The 20,074-nt window shown below is 42.4% G+C and overlaps 1 protein-coding gene across 4 annotated transcripts in view; it reads left to right on the forward strand.

Annotated features, from left to right (window-relative positions):
• dennd6b (DENN/MADD domain containing 6B) overlaps positions 1-20,074 on the forward strand; it is a 131,080-nt gene that overhangs the window by 52,512 nt on the left and 58,494 nt on the right. For all 4 annotated transcript variants that reach the window (XM_068059294.1, XM_068059295.1, XM_068059297.1 and 1 more), the window contains 4 exons: positions 8,693-8,772; positions 9,843-9,905; positions 16,391-16,446; positions 16,906-17,028. In XM_068059294.1, the coding sequence (XP_067915395.1) occupies positions 8,693-8,772; positions 9,843-9,905; positions 16,391-16,446; positions 16,906-17,028 (322 nt within the window). The remainder of the gene's footprint in view (positions 1-8,692; positions 8,773-9,842; positions 9,906-16,390; positions 16,447-16,905; positions 17,029-20,074) is intronic.

The raw sequence follows: 20,074 nt of genomic DNA on the forward strand, positions 1-20,074 counted from the left end.
TCAATATACCCTGATCTAGGTCATTAATATGTAACAAGTAAAGAAATGGCTCTGATACTGAACCCTGCACCTCACTGCATACTTCTTTCCAGTCAGAAAAACATCTGTACACCACTACTTTCTGTCTCCTGTCCCTTAGCCAGTTATGTACCCAAGTTACCACTGTCTCTTTAATCCCATGTGCTTCTATTTTCTGAATTAAACCTGTTATATGGTACTTCATCAATTGTCTTTTGGGTTCTCGTTTATGTTGCCAGCTAACTTTTTTTCTCAATCTTTCCTTACCCTTATCCTTTTTCAGATTTGCCCCGCACTCTGTATTCTGCCTAGTTTTGAACCTGGCATTAGCCATAAATTTCCTTTTGCTGTTTTATTTTTAACCTCTATTTCTTTTGTCATCCAGGGATCCCTAGCTTTGGATACCCAAAATTCCTTATTGAAATAAGCTTGGTTTATACTGAACCATCTCCACCTTGAAGGCCATTGCTAATTTATTGTTTTTTGGCTTATCTTTGTGTCCAGTTCACTTGTGCTAGATCTCTTAAATCACTGAAATTGGCTGTCTTCTGGTTGGGTATTTTCACCTTTGATTTTTCTTTCTCCCTTTCCATAAATACTTTAAACCTAATTATATAATGATCACTATTACCTAGTTGTTCTCCCACTGATACACACTCCATTTACCCTACCTTGTTGTCTCGAACAAGATTCAACACTGCTTCCTTCCTTGTTGGGCTAGAAACATACTGATGAAGAAAATTTTCCTGTACACATTTTAGGAATTCTTACCCTCTTTACACTATTTTTCCCAGCCTATATTAGGGTACTTGAAGTCTCCTACAATTAGTGTTCTTTTTCAAAAATATTTTTCTGAAATTTGGCTACAAATTTATTCCTCTATATCCGTACAATTTAGGGTTCTATAGTAAACACCCAATCACATTACAGCTCCTTTTCTGTTCCTCAACTCTAACTAAATAGATTCAGTCATTGAACCCTCTAGTATATTGGCTCTCTGGAGAACTGTAATGTTATCCTTGATCAATACTGCCCACTTGCTCCTATTTTTTCCTTCCCTATCCTTCCTGAATACATTTCTGCCAATGTTTAAGCCAGGTCTCCATTATAGCTGTTATATCATAACCCCATGTGACAACTTGCACCTGTAACTCACCAAACATCATAACACTCCTTGCATTAACACACATGCATTCCAATACCGTGCTTGTTGCCTTTGCTTTTTTCCTCCGTTTAATTCCTGCTCTCTCTACATACTTCTTTGTTCTGTTGCTGTTTGTCCCTCTTAATTTACTATGTATTTTGTCTCTCCTCTCTGTTACGTCCAGATTTCCCTCCCCACGCCAAATTAGTTTCAACTCTTCACCTACCACACTAGTTAACCTCCCTGTGAGGACATTTGTTAATGAAATTTGTAAAATTTTTAATTACCTTGGGATCCTGCTGCTCCTGCTGGCACTCAGAATTGCTTCTGATCATGATGCCTTCAGGCACTGTCCCTGATCCTGGCCCAAATAGGCTGCATCACATTAAATAAAAAGAGAAAATGCTGGAAGCACTGAGCAAGTCTGGCAGCATCTTGGGAGCGAAAAACAGAGTTAACATTTTAGCTCTCTGACCTTTCGTCAGACCCGGCATCTGATCTGACAAAAGGTCACAGACCCTGAAATGTTAATTCTGTTTCTCTCTTCACAGATGCTGCCAGACCTGCTGAGTATTTCCAGCATTTTCTGTTTTTTTAATTGCCTTGCAGCATCTGCAGGATTTTGCTTTTGCACCTTATTAAAATGTACTTGTAATATTAGCATCTTGCTGGCTGCAAGCCTGTCTGGAGGTGTTGCTAAATACTCGCCTGAAGCTATGGAGATATTGTACTGAACAAGGTCTCTAGGTAGTCTTATTTGGTAAATAAGCATATCGAATGCCTACAGACATGAACGGAACATATCTTTTACAATTATGTAGCAGCAACATAGGTTAGCCCTGGTTTACATCTGCAAAGCCACTAGAGATACAAGTTATTCTTTTTAAAAAGTTGTCTTTGTAGCTTCATTCCAGCTTTCTGATTGGTTCATTCTCGGGTTTTAGGTTTCCAATAGCTTTTCAGAGAAACACTGAACAAATCAGATAATAAGGAAACAAATCTGCTCCTATTCAGCTGCAATTAAAGTTGCTTGTTTGAAGGTCCACAGCAAATCTGGGAAACAACAAAATACAAGGAAATAAGTCCTAACTTACCCTGATAGCTAACTCTGTCCTCTTTCCTTTGTGTGCATCTACCTCCCTAACCATTTCAGCACTGGTGCTGCTTCAGTAGTAATCTACTACTTTTGGTTTTGGGGTTCCTTCTACTTGGTTCTCTGGTCTTCCTTTCTCTGGCCATCCTTGGCCCTTGCCTGTCATTCACTCCCCATCCTGCTCTCCTGTACCTCCACTTGACTCGAACAATATAATGGGATACTAGAGAAATCTCAGCACTGAAAAAGCTGTTTGGCTGATTGGACCTGTGCTGGTGCTACCATGCTAATCCAATTTTCGTTTATAGTCTTTGTCAAAACTTATCCAGTTTCCTTTTTAAATTATGTGGTAGCCTGTGCCTCAGTGCAAAAGTAGTGTTGTAAACTTTGAAGACGATTGCAGAAGGATATGAACAGTGTAATGGAATGGTAGTAAGGGTTAGATGTAGTTCAGATGAAGTGGAGAATCACAGAAGTCGGGGTACAGATATTTAAATCTTTAACCACGAAGTGCAGTTAAATTGACAAGTGATTCTGGACTTTATACATAGGACATTGATTATAAAAGTAAGGAAGTGATCTTGAATTTGTACATATCATTGGTTGGACCATTGTTAAAATACTGGGATGAATTTTATCTTGATGAGAGAGATCAATCCCGCCTCAGCCCTGTTTTGGACCCCTGGCCGAATTCCACGTCAGGCAGCCACTTAACTGTTCACCATCAGAGTCCCTGTCCCTTTAAGGATGGGGATCTCTCCCCCAGGAGCTGCTGGTCAATCCGAGGTCCAGCAGCTCAGTAGTACTGTCGGTACTACAGGAGGCCTCTGACCAGGCTCTCTGGTAAATATGGTTGGCTCGCTGGGACCAGTCTGGCAGGCTTCGGTGGGGAGAGTGGTGGGTGGGGTTGGAGGATGGTCACTAAGGGCGATGGGGGAGGTGCTGTTTACAGAGGGGTGACCTTTGTTGCTGGGGACCCTTTGTAGGCCACAGAATGCCCACGGTGGAAGCAACCCCCACCCCCAGCCCCGCCACCAGTCCACAAGGACGTCACCTTGTTTTACTGGGCGACCTCCCCACGTGGCAGGGCTCCCACCAGCTTCTGGTAAAATACTAGTGGTGGCGGTAAGAGGCCCTTAAGTGGCTGATAATTGGCCACTTAAGGGCCCCAATTGGCCTCTGGGCAGGAAGGCTGTCTTCCTACCCCCGAAAAAATTGCATGGCGTCGGGAAGGCAACGGGCATGCCACCACTGCCTTCCCTCACTATTTTATGGGCCCCCTTCTCTCCTCTGCCTCCTAGCCTGTCTCCCAAGAGTCCATAAAATTTAGCCCAATGTGTGTGGTTTTGACCACTGCATTATAGGAATGGCATTGGAGCCATGAAAAGGGAATGTAACTAGGAATGAAAGGTCAATAGTTATGAATTGTCTTTACTCATGTGGACAGAGAAAACTAAGGGAGTACCTAATAGCGTTTATAAAATGATGACAGGTTTTGAGTAACTAGGTGTCAAAGACTTGGTTATGACCAGAAGAATGAAAATGGATGTTGAAGGAACTTATCCCGCAGTGAATAGTGACAGTTGAAGCAGATATTTTAGATTGTTTTGCTGCTTCACTCTACTTATTTCTGACTCCTCCTTAAATACTCTGATTTTTACCTTCCTGCATCATTGGTTCAAATAATTCATCCATATTCTCCAGGTGGACATTGATGCTGGTTTTGTTTAGAGGAATCCCATGTTTTCTGTGGAACTTCCCCTGCTCCAGAACTCATATCACTGCCCTATGAATGTGAAACACTCCTTTCTGCACTGACTGGCAAACTACATGTTGATGTTTCTAAATGCTTCTCTCTAACTGGCCTAGTGCATGTCACCAGGAATAATTCGGCGATTACTGTCTTTAAGTTGTGTGATTTGCTGCCTTTTAATCTTCCATTTAATTCTTGCAAGACCTTCATCCTGTTCATCTGTCTCATTGTCCCAATGTGAATCATGTCTTCAGATTGATCAACCTCTTCCCAGAATATTCATAACCTTCGCCATGATACCACTTACCCTGGCACCTGGAAGAGAACATATCATTTGGAACTTTTGGTTGCAAGTACAGCAAATGTTAACCATCCCTCTATTAGAATTCTGCTTCAACTAGCCTTTTATTGAAGCAAAATACTGCGGATGTCAGAAATCTGAAATAAAAAGAAATGCTGGAAATACTCAGCAGGTCTGGCAGCATCTGTGGAGAGAGAAGCAGAGTTAACGTTTCAGAACTGAAGAAGGGTCACTGACCTGAAACGTTAACTCTGCTTCTCTCTCCACAAATGCTGCCAGACCTGCTGAGTATTTCCAGCATTTCTTGTTTTTATTATAGCTTTTTATTGACCTTATGATTCTTTTGCCCCTCCCTGGGTAAGCACTTGCTTGAGGGTGTCATGGTGTTGCTTTTGATCAGCTTTTCTATGTCACACTACTAGCCTGCATTTTAAGTGTCCAGCATTGTAAACCAAATCGATCACAATTAAAGTGCACAATATTAAAGGAAATATGGCAGTATGGTTAGAAAGTTTCCTTAAGGCTGTTATCCAAAAAAAACCTACTCTCTGTATTTTGTTCTTTAGACAACTTCTTATCCATCCTAAAATAACAGTAAATCATTCAGCATATTTGGTTCTGATGAAAGGTACATACCCCAAAATCTTATAAACTTGTCTTTTCTGAGACTTGCTGGGCTGGATTATATAGCCCCCCTGATGTTGGGAGTCGTAGCAGGGGCGAGCCGGAGCCAGAAAATGCCTCTGTCAGAGGCCCACCACAGGCCTCGACGCTGGGAAGGCCTGGTCCCATATTGCCGGTGGTGGCGAGGCCTCGTGGCGGCCCCATCCTGCCGCTTGCTGATGGGAGTGAAATCTGCATATTTTTTTAAAAATGCAAATATATGAATTAATTACTTACTTCCGCTGTCTATCCTACTCTGATATTGGAAAGTGATTTTGGGGTGGGGGGGTGGGGAAAGAGGGCAGGTACTTAATTCTAAGGTTATGGGGCGGGGGGGGTGGTGGGGAGAGGGTCAGGATCAAGTTATTTAATTTAAAAAAAAAAACAATGTCCCTTTAAATTTTAAATTGCAATGTAGGCTAGAAGCCCTTTTAAAAATGGTGTCGGCGCCTAACGCCATTGCCAGGGACGGCCCACCCGCCCCCTCCAAGTTGTGGGGGAGGTGGGGTGCAGTCCGCCCCAGCCATTTAAGTGAGCCGCTGTGTTTAATATCGCTGCGGCTCCATGACGTGCGGTCCGCATAGGCGTACTGCCATGTCGGCAACATAAATTGCAGCCCGCTGTGTGTTTTTAATTTGAGAGTTCAGCATTTGCCATTTTCCTTATTTTCCTACCTACTCTGCCATATTCTTTTTAATATCATATGATTTAATTTTTATCAGTAAGCATTCTATGCAACAGCAGCGGCATCTTAAGTAGCTTTTGAAAATCCTTTTACATAACATTCATTCACATGTTATCAATACATTGGTATTCCTTCAGGAGCTATTAGGTTTGTTGGACTCAGAAATATGTGCTGATTTTAATTAACCCATGTCTTTCTAAGTGATCAAAATCCTAAGGGTATAATCAAGATAAATATGAATGTGTTTAACATTGTCACAGATTGTACAAGAGGACATGGCCTCAAACTTAAAATAGGGAGGGTGAAAAGACTTACATTTAACAACTATACGCTGAGAGTAGTGAATATAAGGAATACAATATCAAAGGAGCTAATTGCATCAGCAATTTTGAAAGAGTTTGTGAAATACCTGGTGAAAATGTTTGTAAGAAGTGTATGATGTTTTCTAGAAACTGGGACCGACCAGGTGTGTTGCACTAGCTTTTCTTGGTCCTGTACATTGCTATGTTTCCATATAATGGTATTTAGAAGCTTATCCACCATCAGTGTTAGACTGACTGGTCTTATAGTTATCTGGTATATCCTTTTCTCCCTTCTTGAACAGAAGTGTTGTTGGCTTTAAGGACATAGCATGATGTGTTTGCACAGCGGTTTCTTTCATGCATGTTCAATCCAGTTGAGTATCTTCACTTTTGTTTGTTCCTTGTCCAACATTGTCACTACTGTAAAGTTTTGCAATTTGCCTGCAAATTTGCTCCTTTATCTGCTTCACACTATTTGGTGGCCTATAGTATACACCCAGTAATGTAATAGCTCCTCTATCGTTCCTTAATTCTAACCAAGTAAATTCTGTCTTTGGGCTGCTGGGTACAGTTCTGGCCACTGCACCTTAGAATGGATATATTGGCCTTGGCAGGAGGGCAGCATAGATTCACCAGATTATTATCTAGGGTCCAGGGGTTAGATTACGAGCGGAGATTACATAAACTAGACTTGTATTCGCTAGAATATGCAAGGTTAAGGGCTGATTCGATTGAGGCTTTTAGGTTTTTTTTTAAAAAGGAATTGATTGGGTAGATAGAGAGAAGCTTTTTCCACTTGTGGAGGAGTCTAGGACAGGGGGACGTAACCTTAAAATCAGAGCCAAGCCATTCAGAAGAGAAGTTATGAAACACTTCTTCACACAAAGGGTGTTGGAGGTTTGAAACATTCTCCCACAAAAAGCAGTAGATGTTAGCTCAATTAATAATTTTAAATGAAATCGATAGATTTTCTGCTTGCCAAAGGTCTGAAGGGATATGGAACCAGGTGGGTGGGCGGAGTTAGGATAAAGATCATCCATGATTTCACTGAGTGACGAACAGGCTCGAGAGGCTGAATGCCTCCTGTTCCTTTATTCTTAACCATAAAGTACATCATCCCTTTCAAAGGCTATAATAGTATCCTTGATCAATACTGTTGCTCCCTTATCTTTTTCCTTCTTTATCCCACCTAAATATATTGCAACCAGGAATGTTTAATTTCCATTCCTCCTTTTGTTTGAATTGGGTCTCTGTTATTGCCGCTGTACCGTAGTCCCATGTGGCAATTTGTTCCTGCAGCTCACTGCCCTTATTTATCACGTTTTGTGTATTTATACACATGCACTCTATACCCACCTTAGTCTGCTTTGCATTTCTGTCTGATCTGTCTTTTTGCACTGAGTATGATGAAAACAATTTTCACAATCAGTTTAATTTCTGTTCATGCCCACTATAATTTATATAATCATATAATTCAACTTATCCATAAATTGCCCAACTCCTATTCGAAATGAGTTATTATGTTGCCCCACTGAAACCAAACTGTGTCTGGGATTCTAGTTTCACTCTGATGCCAATGTCCGTGCAACTGCTATGACTGAGTGCTACCTGATTCAGACTCTCATCTCTATCCATCCTAGCATGATGCATTATTTCTTTGTCACATTCGTATGCAACTCCTTAGCCCCATTGCAGATACGCTGTGACCTTTTCTCAGGTCTGTTTTGAGCTGAAAGCTGTTTTTAGTACTAAATGCAGTTTTGTACCATTTTGTTAGCTATTGGCAATCCACCTGTCTCACACCCCTTTTTTCCCATATGCTCCCACACAGTGGTGCTGTCAGGCCCTAGGTGACTTCCTAGTGCTTGCAGAGCTGAGACTCCTCCCCCCACAATCCTGTACTGTTGGCCACAACCTTTAAAGAACTGCCCCAGTGTTAGTGGATATTAGGAAGCTGTCGCCAGTGTTGGCACTGAGACTCTGTGCCAAATATGCCTATGCCTACGTCTCACAGCTGCTTCCATGCCATGGGCATGTCCCACTCTCAGAATGTTTCCATTCCCCAGAATTTATCTGGGCCACTTCCTCAGTGTTGTTACAGTTCATTTTATTTTCTCCTTATCACGTGAAGCAGTTGTACTTTTTCAGCACAGAGAGGAAAGAAAATTCTCTCCAGTTCAGTTTGAGTTTTCCATATTTAACTTGTGTAGTTTGCAATACTTTTGCAATGTTTATGCAAACATTTCTAAAAGTTTTTCCAAAGGCTTTGATCACTTTCTACCTGGGGTCATGGGGAAGGGAGGAATCTTGGAATGATACAGCATAGAAGGAGGTCAATTGTCTCATTGTGCCTGTGCTGTCCAATTTGCTCCATTTGCCTGTCCTTTCCCCATCGCCCTACAAGTGTTTCCTCTTCAGTATTTGTCCAATTACCTTTTGAAAGTTTCTATTTAATCTGCTTCCTCCACCCTTTCAGGCATGCATTGCCGATCATTTTCCTCATATTTCTCCTCATCTCAGCTTTAGTGAGAATCTGGGAATTCCATTGATAACTTGGAGCTGCCCATTCAGAGATTTTAGTGGCCCACTCTTGAGTTCGTGGTTTAATCCTTTGGGTTATTAAAGACATTATAGTGGGAACAATTCTGGGAAAAGGTATAGTTGAAGAAAATAGTTGCAGAGGATTGTCTTCAAATTTTGAATTCTTAATGCAGTCAACTTTTCTTTTTGCAGTTTGTAATGAGGTAGACCAATGGCCAGCACCAGTCCCTGGAAAGACACTCAGCCTGCCTGTCATGGGAGTGGTTATTCAGGTATGAATGGGGAGAACTTTGGAACATGGGATGTTTGGAGTTTGGTGGGGAGAAACCCAGATGTCTTAGAGTTGTTTGGAACTGTTGTGGAATAAGTAGACTGCAATTCATTTCATGCTCTTCTTTCTGAGACACGAAACAGATTCCATCTTTCTGGGGTGGATTTGAACTTGGGGCTCCAGACATGAAAGAATATTATTTTAACCCAGCTTCTCCATTGGGACCCCGTATGTAGAAATGTCATTAGGAATTTAGCACAGCCTCAAATGTAGCATTTCTAACTGCCTTTGTTTCTCTTCTTTGGCATTTTTTAACTTGGATTTGAGGTTTTGCTCTCTGTATAACCTTTGAGATATTGCGCAACTGCCTCCAAGATAGAGAATCTGTATCCTATGCTCTGACCATTTGTTGTTGTCCCAACTTGACCACATTAAGCCTAATATTCAATGATTCCATAATGCTTGGCTCTTTGTCAGTGATTCACTGTTCTTGTCATCTGTTTTGTAATCCAACATTACGATGAGAATTTCTTTTCTTTATAGTGTTTGGTCTAAGATGCTCAAAAAGAACATCTGAGTAGAGCATGACTATAGTCCAGACGAGTTCTGCTTCAGGCAGGTGTTACATTTTGCAGAACCTTCCCATGGGAGTTAAATAAATGGTTAGAATCTAGAATGGGGCTGTTTGCCAACACTATTAATCCTTTTCTGTGTACCTAATTTTTCTTCATCTGGGCACAGTCCTAAGTGCAATAAGGTTATATGCATTAAATAATGCAATGAATCCTTTCTAATTTGGAGAATTTTGAGAGCCTTGGGAAGAAGTACAAATGCTTTGAGGACAACGAGCAATGAACTTGGGAAGGGACAGAACAATATTGGACAATGAAATTTTCCTCATGATTGCAAACTAGTGAAGATGTTTAAAAGTTCAGTTTTCCAATTATAAATTAGAAAAAAGTTTGTGAATCCTTGGATAATTTACTTATTCTTAATTCTGCATTTCTATTATGCGTTTAGGATTGTTTCCTTTTTCTGTATTAATTTTTACATTTTTCCACTCATCCACAGGTGCGGATTCCATCCAAGAAAGACAAGCTCGGAATGAGCCCTCTCAAACAGTCCAACCAGGAGGTATGGCAAAAAGTGCACATTATTGTTATGAAGTATGATCTTGGCCCACCACTAGACTTTCCTCAATGGGTGGTGGGACCTGTTTTTATGGTAAATCTATTAAAACAGTTTAGCATGCAGGACAAGTAGAAACTCGGGGTTATCAGGTGTAGTGCTAAACGAGTGTGACCCTAAATGGATCAATAAACTGAACAACAACTTGCAGTTTCGAAAAGTGCATTATCGGACAAAATTTGATGCCGAACCACATAAGATATTAGGACAGGTGACCATAAGTTTGAGCAAAAAGGTAGGTTTTAAGGGTGTCTTAAAGGAGGAGAGAGCCTTCGAGCGGCAGAGCGGTTTTGGAAGGGAATTCCAGAACTTAGGGCCTAGACAGCTGAAGGAATGGCTGCCAGTGGTGCGATAAAGGAAATTGGGGACCTGCAAGAGGCCAGAATTGGAGGAAAGTGCAGTTCTTGGAGGGTTGTAGGGCTGGAGGAGGTTAGTAGTACGTTGAGGGCGAGGCCATGGAGTTATTTGGAGTAAAAAAGGAATTTTAAAATCCAGGGATTCCCGGATCAGGAGCCAATGTAGGTCAGTAAGCAGAGGGGTGATGACTGAATGGGAATTGGTGCAAGTTAGGATTTGGGCACCAGCATTTTGGATGAACTCAATTTTATGGAGTGTGGAAGATAGGAGGCTGTCCAGGAGAGCATTGGAATAGTCGAGTCTGGAGATAACAAAAGCATGGATGAGGGTTTTAGCAGCAGATGAACTGAGACGGGTAGAGATGGGTGATGTTACAGAGGCTGAAAGAGGATATCTTGGTGATGGAGGGGATTTTGGATCGCAATCTCAGCTCACTGTCCAATAGGACATTGAGATTCCGAACAGTCTGGGTCAGCCTCAAATAGTTAACAAGGAGAGGGATGGAGTCAGTGGCTAGGGAATGGAGATTTTGGCACGGACCGAAGGCAGTATTTGATTGAGGAAATTTCTGCTCATCCAATACTGGATACATGCAGTGTGACAAATCGGGGCAGTGGAGGGGTTGAGAGAGGTGGTGCTGAGGTAGAGTTGAGTGTCATTGGTGTACATTTGAACCTGATGTGTTTCCAATGATGTTGTGGAGGTGCAGCATTTAGATGAGAAATAGGGGGCCAGAGATAGATCCTTGGAGGACTGCAGAGGTAACGGAGTGGCAAGAGGATACATTGCATGCGATTCCCAGGCTACAACTAGTTAGACAAGAATGGAACCAGGCAATGACAATCCCACTAAACTGGACAATGGAGGAGAGGCACTGGAGAAAGACGGTGTGGTCAACCGTGTCGAAGAGTGCAGACAGGTCAAGAACAATTGAGGGATAGTTTATCATGGTCACAGTGACATAGGCTGTCATTTGTGAATTTGATAAGGGCAGTTGAGTGCTGTGGGAGGAACGTAAACCTGATTGGTGGGGAACACAGAAGTCAATGAGGATGAAAAATGAACTCTACAAATGTTGGAGAAGAGTGAGGGAGCCCACTGGGAGGAAAACAAAATAAATCAGGAACTGATTAAAAGTATGAGACTTGAGACAAAAATGAATTTGTAAATGAGGATAGCTGCAGAAAAAGTAACATTATTTCATTAAAAAAAAAACAGAAAATGATGGAAATGCTCAGCAGGTCTGGGAACATCTGTGGAGAGCGAAACAGAGTTAATGTTTCAGGTCTGTGACCTTTCATTGAGTTCATGTTCTCCCCGATGGCGAGTTTGGAGGTGGGGAGAGCATAAAATCGGGTGGAATGGTGGGGGGTGGGTTCCCGCCACCATCCTGCCTCTGCCAAAATTTAGTCTGGGACGGGAAGGACTGTGAACAGCCTTCTCAGCCCACTATCAATTGAGGCCCTTAACTATGCAATTAACACCCTGTTAAGGGCCTCTTCCCGCTGTAGCCACAATTAGCCGCGTGGCAGGTGACCCTGACACTGCATGGGTAGCACTACGCGGAAAACCGTCCTGACTGCTTCCCTTCTCTGGTTGGCAGGCGGCCCTCGATAAAAGGGACTTTGTGTCTGAACGAAGGACCTGGCATCGGGAAGAGGGTGGGAGCCCGTTAAGGGCCACCCCCGCCCTTGCTGACGACCCCCTCCCCTGCGAGCCCCACCCCACGAGACCCCTCCCACCTGAGGCCTGGTTCCAGTGACGCTCCAAGGCCTCTGGTGGGTGCACCTGGGGCACCAGCTACCGCCTCCACAATGGTGCTGCAGCTGCCAGCCTCTGATTGGCCGACAGCTCTACAAGAGCGGGACTTCTGGAGTCAGGTTCCTTGATCTCATGGAAGGCCCGCCGCTGAGTGCTTAAGTGTCTGATTAGCACAAAATTCGGTGGGCCTTCCATAGAAGAGGGGACACAGGGATCTCGGTGTCGGTTTCTCCAGATGTTAAGACCGCCGCTGCCAGGATAAAATTCACCCCCAGACTCTCTTTCTCTTTCAACAGATGTTGCCAGACCAGCTGAGTATTCCCTGCATTTTCTGTTCTTATTTCAGATTTCCAGCATCCGCAGTATTTTGTTTTAACATTATTCATTACTATAGCAATAAAAGGGCAGTCAGAGAGGAATTGAGAACCTTAAAAGGTGCTAACAGGACAGAAAAGTGTGAATATAAAATAGTTAATATGCTAAATGTTTTTTCCTCCAAATTTTCACCCAGGAAGGCATGAACAATAATAAATAATCCAAGTTGAATTAAAAATTTTGACATAAATGAGACAGATGTCCTCGCTAGATGAAAAGGGCTCAAACCAAAACAACTCTCCAGGAACAGATGCTAGACGGCTATAGTGTGATGCAGAAAGATGCCAACAGCGCAGGTTCAATCCCCGTACCGGCTGTGGTAGTTCATGTAGGCCTCTCTCCTCACCTTGCCCCACACTTGAGGAGTGGTGACTTTCAAGCTATACATCACCTACTGTCTCTCTCTAGTGGGGGGGGAGATGCCTTATAGCTAGAGCTATAAGAGACACGGGATGAGATCTGTGGGCTATTGACTATTATAAGGGAGCTGGTGAATGCTGAGGAAATTCCACTTGGCTGGGGGCAAATTAACATGATACTCATTATCAAAAAAGGTTCATGAAGCAAACCCAGGTAATTTCAGATCCAATTAGTCTCACCAACACTAGGTAAGTAATGGAATTGATCATCAAGAGTAAATATAAAGGAGTATTTGTATGATAGTCTAGAAAATAATATGAATTCAGAATGGAAAGTTTCTGCATAATTCAAGTTCTTGGCTTAATGGAAGTTGTGACATCAAAAGTGGATTGTGGAAAGCCATTCAACATAATGTACTTAGAAAAGCTTTTGACAAAATTTCAAATGAAGGACTCGTAAGGTGTCAGGTTTTGAGAGAAATTCTGGAAATGAATAAGAAACTAGCAAAAGAACAAGAAACAGCAGAGTGATTTCAAGGTGAGAGGACAGGCAGTGGAGTGGCCCAAGAATCAATCATGGAATGCCTGTTTATAATCTATATTGATAATTTGGATTCAGAGACTCACTGCAAACTGATCAGATTTGACGATGATACCAAACCTTGGAAGGGAGAGAGAGGTAGCTAGTGAACAAATTCAATCAGAGGAAAAGGCCCATTATCTACCAAATGAGCTTGATAAAAACATGTAGGTAGGCCAAACAGTAGCAGATGAAATTTAATATGGCTAAGTGTAAAGTATTGCACATTGGGAAAAATAAATGCCTAACAGAAGCACTATATGATCTGTGAAATTGCATAGGGTATTAATAGACTTGGTCCTCAATATGCACACAGTGGAACAGCAATCAATGAGGCAAATAAAATGCCTCATTGGAAGTCATAGGAAGTCATACTGATACTCAAGTTGTTCCAATACCACACCTTAAGTACTGTGTCCAGTTGTGATCATGAAAATTTAAGGGAGATGTTTATGTATAGATGATGATAATAGGCCATCAATCCTATATCTGCTCACCCCATGCATAGCTATGCAAACTCCAGAAGCCTTGCAGAGAGGAGCCACATAAGTTCTCCTGAGGAATTTAAGTTATGATGAAAAACTGAAGAAACTTAGGCCTCTCAGTCTTGGAAGAGGTGGTTAAGAGTGCACCTTGTAGAAGTATATAGGATAGTAGATGCTATAGAAGAAGTAAGTCTGGAACATCACTTCAAATTAAACTACTGTAGAGGACACAAATTCAAACAACGAATGGCAATTTGCAGTCATATGTCAGCAAGACCTTCACACAAATGGTAATCCACATATGGAATGGGTGTCCAAGTCTAAAAAACCTGCAGGGAGAAAGGCAAAGAGATTTACTGAAACAAACATAAGAAAATGCACAAACTTGCTAAAAGGGTGTTGAGAGGGATAAAGGGAGAGCTAGAAAAAGCATAGCAACATAACTGTAAAGACATAAACGAATTTAAACTGGAAGATGAAAATTTTAAAGGGGAGGTGTTTTTTTTAATTTGTTCATGGGATGTGGGCATCACTGGCAAGGCCAGCATTTCTTGCCCATCCCTAATTGCCTTTGAGAAGGTGGTGGTGTGCTGCCTTCTTGAACCACTGCAGTCCATCTGGTGCGGGTACACCCACAGTGCAGTTAGGGAGGGAGTTCCAGGATTTTGATCCAGCGACAGTGAAGGAACGGCGATATATTTCCAAGTGAGGATGCTGTGTGACTTGGAGGGGAACTTGCAGTTGGTGGTGTTCGCATATGTCTGCTGTCCTTGTCCTTCTAGGTGGAAGGGGTCGCAGGTTTGGAAGGTGCTGTCAAAGGAGACGAGGTGAGTTGCTGCAGTGCATCTCGTATATAGTGCACACTGCTGCCACTGTGCATTGGTGGTGGAGGAGGGAATGAATGTTGTGGATGAGGTGCCGATCAAGCGGGCTGCTTTGTCCTGTATGTTGTTAAGCTTCCTGAGTGTTGTTGGAGCCACACTCATCCAGGCAAGTGGAGAGTGTTTCATTGCATTCCTGGCTTGTGCTTTGTAGATGGTCGCAGGCTTTGGGGAGTCAAGAGGTGGGCTACTCGCTACACATAATTCCCAGTCTCTGACCTGCCCTTGTAGTCACAATATTTATGTGGCTGCTCCAGTTCCGTTCTTGTCAATGGTAACCCCCCAAGATGATAGTGGGGAATTCACTGAAGGTAATGCTTTTGAATTCCAGGGGAAATTGGGAACCAATGTAGGCCATCAAGGACAGGAGATGTGAGTGAGCAAGACCTCGTGAGGGATAGGATACTGTCAGCAGATGTTGGAAGAGCTGAAGTTTACAGAGCATGGAGGATTGGAGATTGGATAGGAGAATGTTGGAATAGCTATTTCTGGAGTTGAGATGGAGATTGAAATCGCTAAGAATGAGGAGTTGCTCAATGCATTGGCTGAAGGAGGATAGTTTAGGAGAAACAGAATGGGACATGAGGAGGAATGAAGACTTTAAAGGAAAGTTGAGAGCAGTGGGACAAGGTGAGGTTTTCGCAGGAGAGGGTTCCAGAGGAGTAGGGAATAAGGCCAAGATATAATGTGATAAGAGCCATGCCACCATCACAGTGGTTTAGATGGAGCAGAGGGCATACAAAATAGCAAGGCAGGGCAAGATATTGACTGCCATAAGCCAAGTTTCAGTTGGGATGTGTAGCTAACAATGTGACTTATAATTCTAAGAAGGTAATGTTGCAGTTGTTTCTGGCCTCGTTTGGGCCACATCTGGAGTACTGGTCTTTGCCTTCATGCTTCAGGAAAGATAAGAAATTATTGAATGGAGTCCAGATGAAGGATACATGGCCAATTACTAAACTTTGAAGACAGAGTTGTGAGGAAAGATTGTTACCCAGAAATGCTATTCTTTGGAAAAGTGATGGATGAAGAAAGATTTGATTGAGTTTTTTTTTTTAATTTTCATGAGTATTGAGAACTTGAATCCAGGAATGTTCTTCAGTCAGGCACAAGATTCAAGGACTGGAGAGCACAGTTTATAATGAAGGATGTCAAAAGAAAGTAAGAAATGTTTGTAACTTCTTTCAGTAAGAGGCTGAGAATAGTGGAGCAGATTACCAGTGGGGTTCATGGAAGAGAAGACAGTGGCAGATCTTAAAAGGACTGAATGAATTCCAATATGCAAAGGAGGTACAGGGCAGTTATCTACAGAATTTTGATAAAGAAACTGTGGGCAAGTTTGGAAGGGTAAGCTAGGTGGATCAAAGGCAGTTGTCTCGGGCTCACAATATCAATACGTTGCTATGAATAACAGTTTGGAAGTAATGTTTTTAATTCATTCCTTGAGGTTGAACCTAGATTGTACGGTTTCTGAGACACTGGTAAAAGACACTGCATGTGGTGAAGGATGTTGTACCCAGATTATATCAGCGACACTATGCGAATCTGTAATTTTCTTTGATCCTTTTCTACAAAACCTTTCAAAAAATCATACTTTTTTCAAAATTGAACAGCTTTGTTTCTTTTCCCTCAGAATCTGTTGCCAGCGCCAATGATCATTCCCACAGTAAATGAGTTGGATCTCTTCGGGTAAGAGCTATTTTAGTGCAGCAAATGGACTTCAGGAAACATAGCATGAGCTAGCTGACCTCATTGTGGTGCTGCAATATGAATATTCAGATATCTTTGAAATGTTGATGGTAAAAATGTGTTGGTGACCTTTTTTGAAAAAAAAAAAGATCATATTTGGAACAACCATCTTGAGCTATGACAAAAAAGGTTTTATTCTGTTTTTGGGGTGGTTAAACTCTTAACATATAAACTGTGATTAAGATTTAGGCCATTGAAGTAGACAATATTAATAGTTCAAGAGACAAATGATGTGTATTGGAAAGAGGAATAGTGAAATAGGATAAGATGAATGGGCTGGAATTGAGGGTGTCATGAGCTTTTTGGCCGCAATGGCCTTTATTTGGCCCTATTTAAAAATGGCTTAATTCCTTTGCTACGCCCCTATTCTGTTTAACTGATGAATTCTTCTTTTGGCAGGTGTTTCCAGTCAATTCTGATCCATATCCAAATGCTTTGGGAGCTGATGTTGCTTGGAGAACCAGTAATTGTCATGGCAACATCCCCCAAAGTTTCTTCAGATACTGTGCTGGCACTAACTGGGTGAGTAGGGAACTATATACAGTAAACCTTTCATGGCTCAAGCAACATTTTTAGGATACTCTTGTAAATTGAACTTCAGCTTTTGAGAATTAAATGAATTGACTGAATATGAAATTTATCAATCAATCAGTTGGGTCAAGCTTATTCAAGATTAGGTTAGGAAAGAACAGGTACTTGTCTATTTTGACCTTCAAGAAATCTAAGCTACTTGACCCTACAACATTTAATGGTAAACAGTTCCATTAAACAGCTTTGTCATTGAAATAATGCTTTTTTGCATTATTTGTCATCTGCATCCACCCCTTTTCAGTTTCTACTCCTATCTCCTTTTTGTGCCATCCGATCAAATATCCCTGACTGATCCTGAACTTCCTTGAGCCTTATCAATTTGAGTATCCTTCTCAATCTTCTCCATTCCAATGAAAAAAAGACTGCCAGTTCTGTGAAATTTTTCTAATGTGTTTTATTCTCAAGACCCCAAATCAAGCATTCTATTAGTACTACTTTACTTTATCCAGCTCAGCTCCACTGTTCCTGTAATGATGGTTCCAGAAATACACACACCACTCCAGGTGCAACCTGATTTATACTTTGTACAGTGGCAACAGGAGTCTTAGGGTGGTACTGTCACTAGACTAGTAATCCAAAGCCCAGGCTAATGCTCTGGGACATGGGTTTGAATCCCACCATGGCAGATGGTGAAATTTGAATTCAATTAATAAATCTGGAATTAAAAGCTAGTCTAATAGTGACTATGAAACCATTGTCGATTGTTGTAAAAACGCATCTGTTTCACTAATATCCTTTACGGAAGTAAATCTGCCATCCTTACCGATCCACAGCAATGTGGTTGACTCTTAAAATGCCTTCTGAAATGGCCTAGCAAGCCACTCAGTTCAAGTGCAATTAGGAATGGGCAATAAATGCTGGCCCAGTCAGTGACTCCCAGATCCCACAAACAAAAAAAATGTTCTTTGATCCACACTGTTATTTTATGCAACTTGACAGAAGACTTGATGTCTTGAGGATCTATCTAATATGACTCCCAGAGCTCCTACCTGATTTGTTTTTGTCAGTATTTTCCTGTTAATCCTGCTTATTTTGTATCCCTAAGTACATGACTTTACAGATATCTGCTTCAAAGGTGCATCAATGCCGTCTGAAGTAATTCAAGGCCATCTTGGCTTGTAGCCCTGCTAATTAAATGTCATTTGCAAATTTAGAGATGAAACTACCACCATCCTTTTCAACATTTTCATTAATGATCTAGAAAAGAACTGAGCAATCCATCATAGCCCGCAACCAAGGAGTACACGCCCTTATAGAGACTCTCTGGCTCCGATATTTAAGGTTGTGAGGGAGGTGGGAGAGATTGCATGTCAGGGTTGTCATCAATTTAGAATTGTCATTGAGAAAATGAGGAGAGAGGTTAAAAGAGATTTCCTTAGGCAGATGCTTTTTGGAGCCTGGAATATTTTGCCATAGGGAGTGGTTGAGACAGACGCCATGGCATTTTTAAAGGAAAACTAAATAAATATTTTGAAGCAGGGAGGAAGATATGGGGCTGAATTTTATGTAGGAGGGGGGCCTCCTGGCGCTGGGCTGAAAAGGCAGGAGGAACCCTGCCTCTGCCTTTTCCTGCCTCGCCCCCCGGAGCAATCCTCTGGTCTTTTTCTATAAACGTTTCAGGAGTCAGAATCCCTGTCCCTTTAAAGATGGGGATCCCCCTCCATAAGCTGCTACCAATCAGAGGGCCGGCAGCTCAGCAGTATCAGCAGCACCACTGGGAGTGGTGCCCATTGCTGGTACTGCAGAGGCCTCAGACCCAGGCCCAGCACTGGAACCCCAGACCAGGGGTAGGTAAGGCATGATCACTGAGGCCAGTCCAGAAGGCCCCAGTGAGGGTGGGGGGGCTGTGCAAGTGTGTGGTCATGCAGACCAGGGGGAGGGGGATCCCAGGGGGTGAAGTAGTTCCTCCGGGGATCCTCCGTGGGCCACAGTTTGCCCACAGAGGAGGGACCGTCCCGCCTCTTCTCACCCCGCCCACACCCAAAGCCTGCAGGGACGTCGCCGCATGTTCTTCCCGGCGTGGCGGAGGCCCCCCTGCCGCTGGTAAGAACCCAGCAGTGATGGGAAGAGGCCCTTAAGGTCCTAAATTGACCACAGGGCGGGAAAGCCGCCATTGGCCTATCCTGCCCCTGGGAAGATTGCTTTGCCCTCTGCCACGACTCTCCCTGCCCCTGCGCCTCTGCTCCCGCCTCAGTGGGGGCCCATAAAATTCAGCCCATAGAGACACATGGAGAGAGCAGGGCAACAGAATTTGTTTTTTTATTACTCTTGCAAAGAGCTGGCACAGACACAGTGGACCAAACTGCGGCCTTCTGGATTGTAGGTTCCATAGCTACTGTAGTTCACTTTAGGAAATTTTGGAAGTAAGAATAAAGAAAGGATATAGATTTTAAGTGGAATGGAAGACTGGGGAATCTTGGTATGTTCATTTAAAGGTGACAAAGCAAGTAGATCAGTCCATAAAAATGTCAATTGGAATCCTTGGCTTTATATCTCGAGTCCTTCAATGCAGATGCAAGGGGAAAACGTTGAAGTGTACAAAACCTTAATTAGGCCACATCTGCAATATTGCGCACGCTTTTGGGTCTTCTATTGACGAAGAAAATAAAAACAATGGAAAAGGTGCAGCAGCAAAGATTCACCAGCACATACCATGTACCTTTGATGATATGTATATACATGAATGCTAGACGAGTTTACAATAAGATGCCAGACTTGAGGCTTTTTTGGTATTGTGGAGCTGTGGTGTGGTGGATGTCTTGGAAATATGGCTAAAAAGGGAGCCAAACAGATCTAGGGTACTGCAAACCATTAATCTAACTTTAATGCAAATAATGAAATTGGTTATCAGAAATAAACTTGAGAATTATCTGTATCTTAATTAACCTAGTTAAAGCAGTCGGCATGCATTCAGAAGGAAAAGACCTGTCTGACCAGCTTCCACAATAACTTGGAATCACAGAATGATGCAGCACAG

Source organism: Heterodontus francisci, chromosome 27 (assembly GCF_036365525.1).
Source record: "Heterodontus francisci isolate sHetFra1 chromosome 27, sHetFra1.hap1, whole genome shotgun sequence".
NCBI lineage: Eukaryota > Metazoa > Chordata > Chondrichthyes > Heterodontiformes > Heterodontidae > Heterodontus > Heterodontus francisci.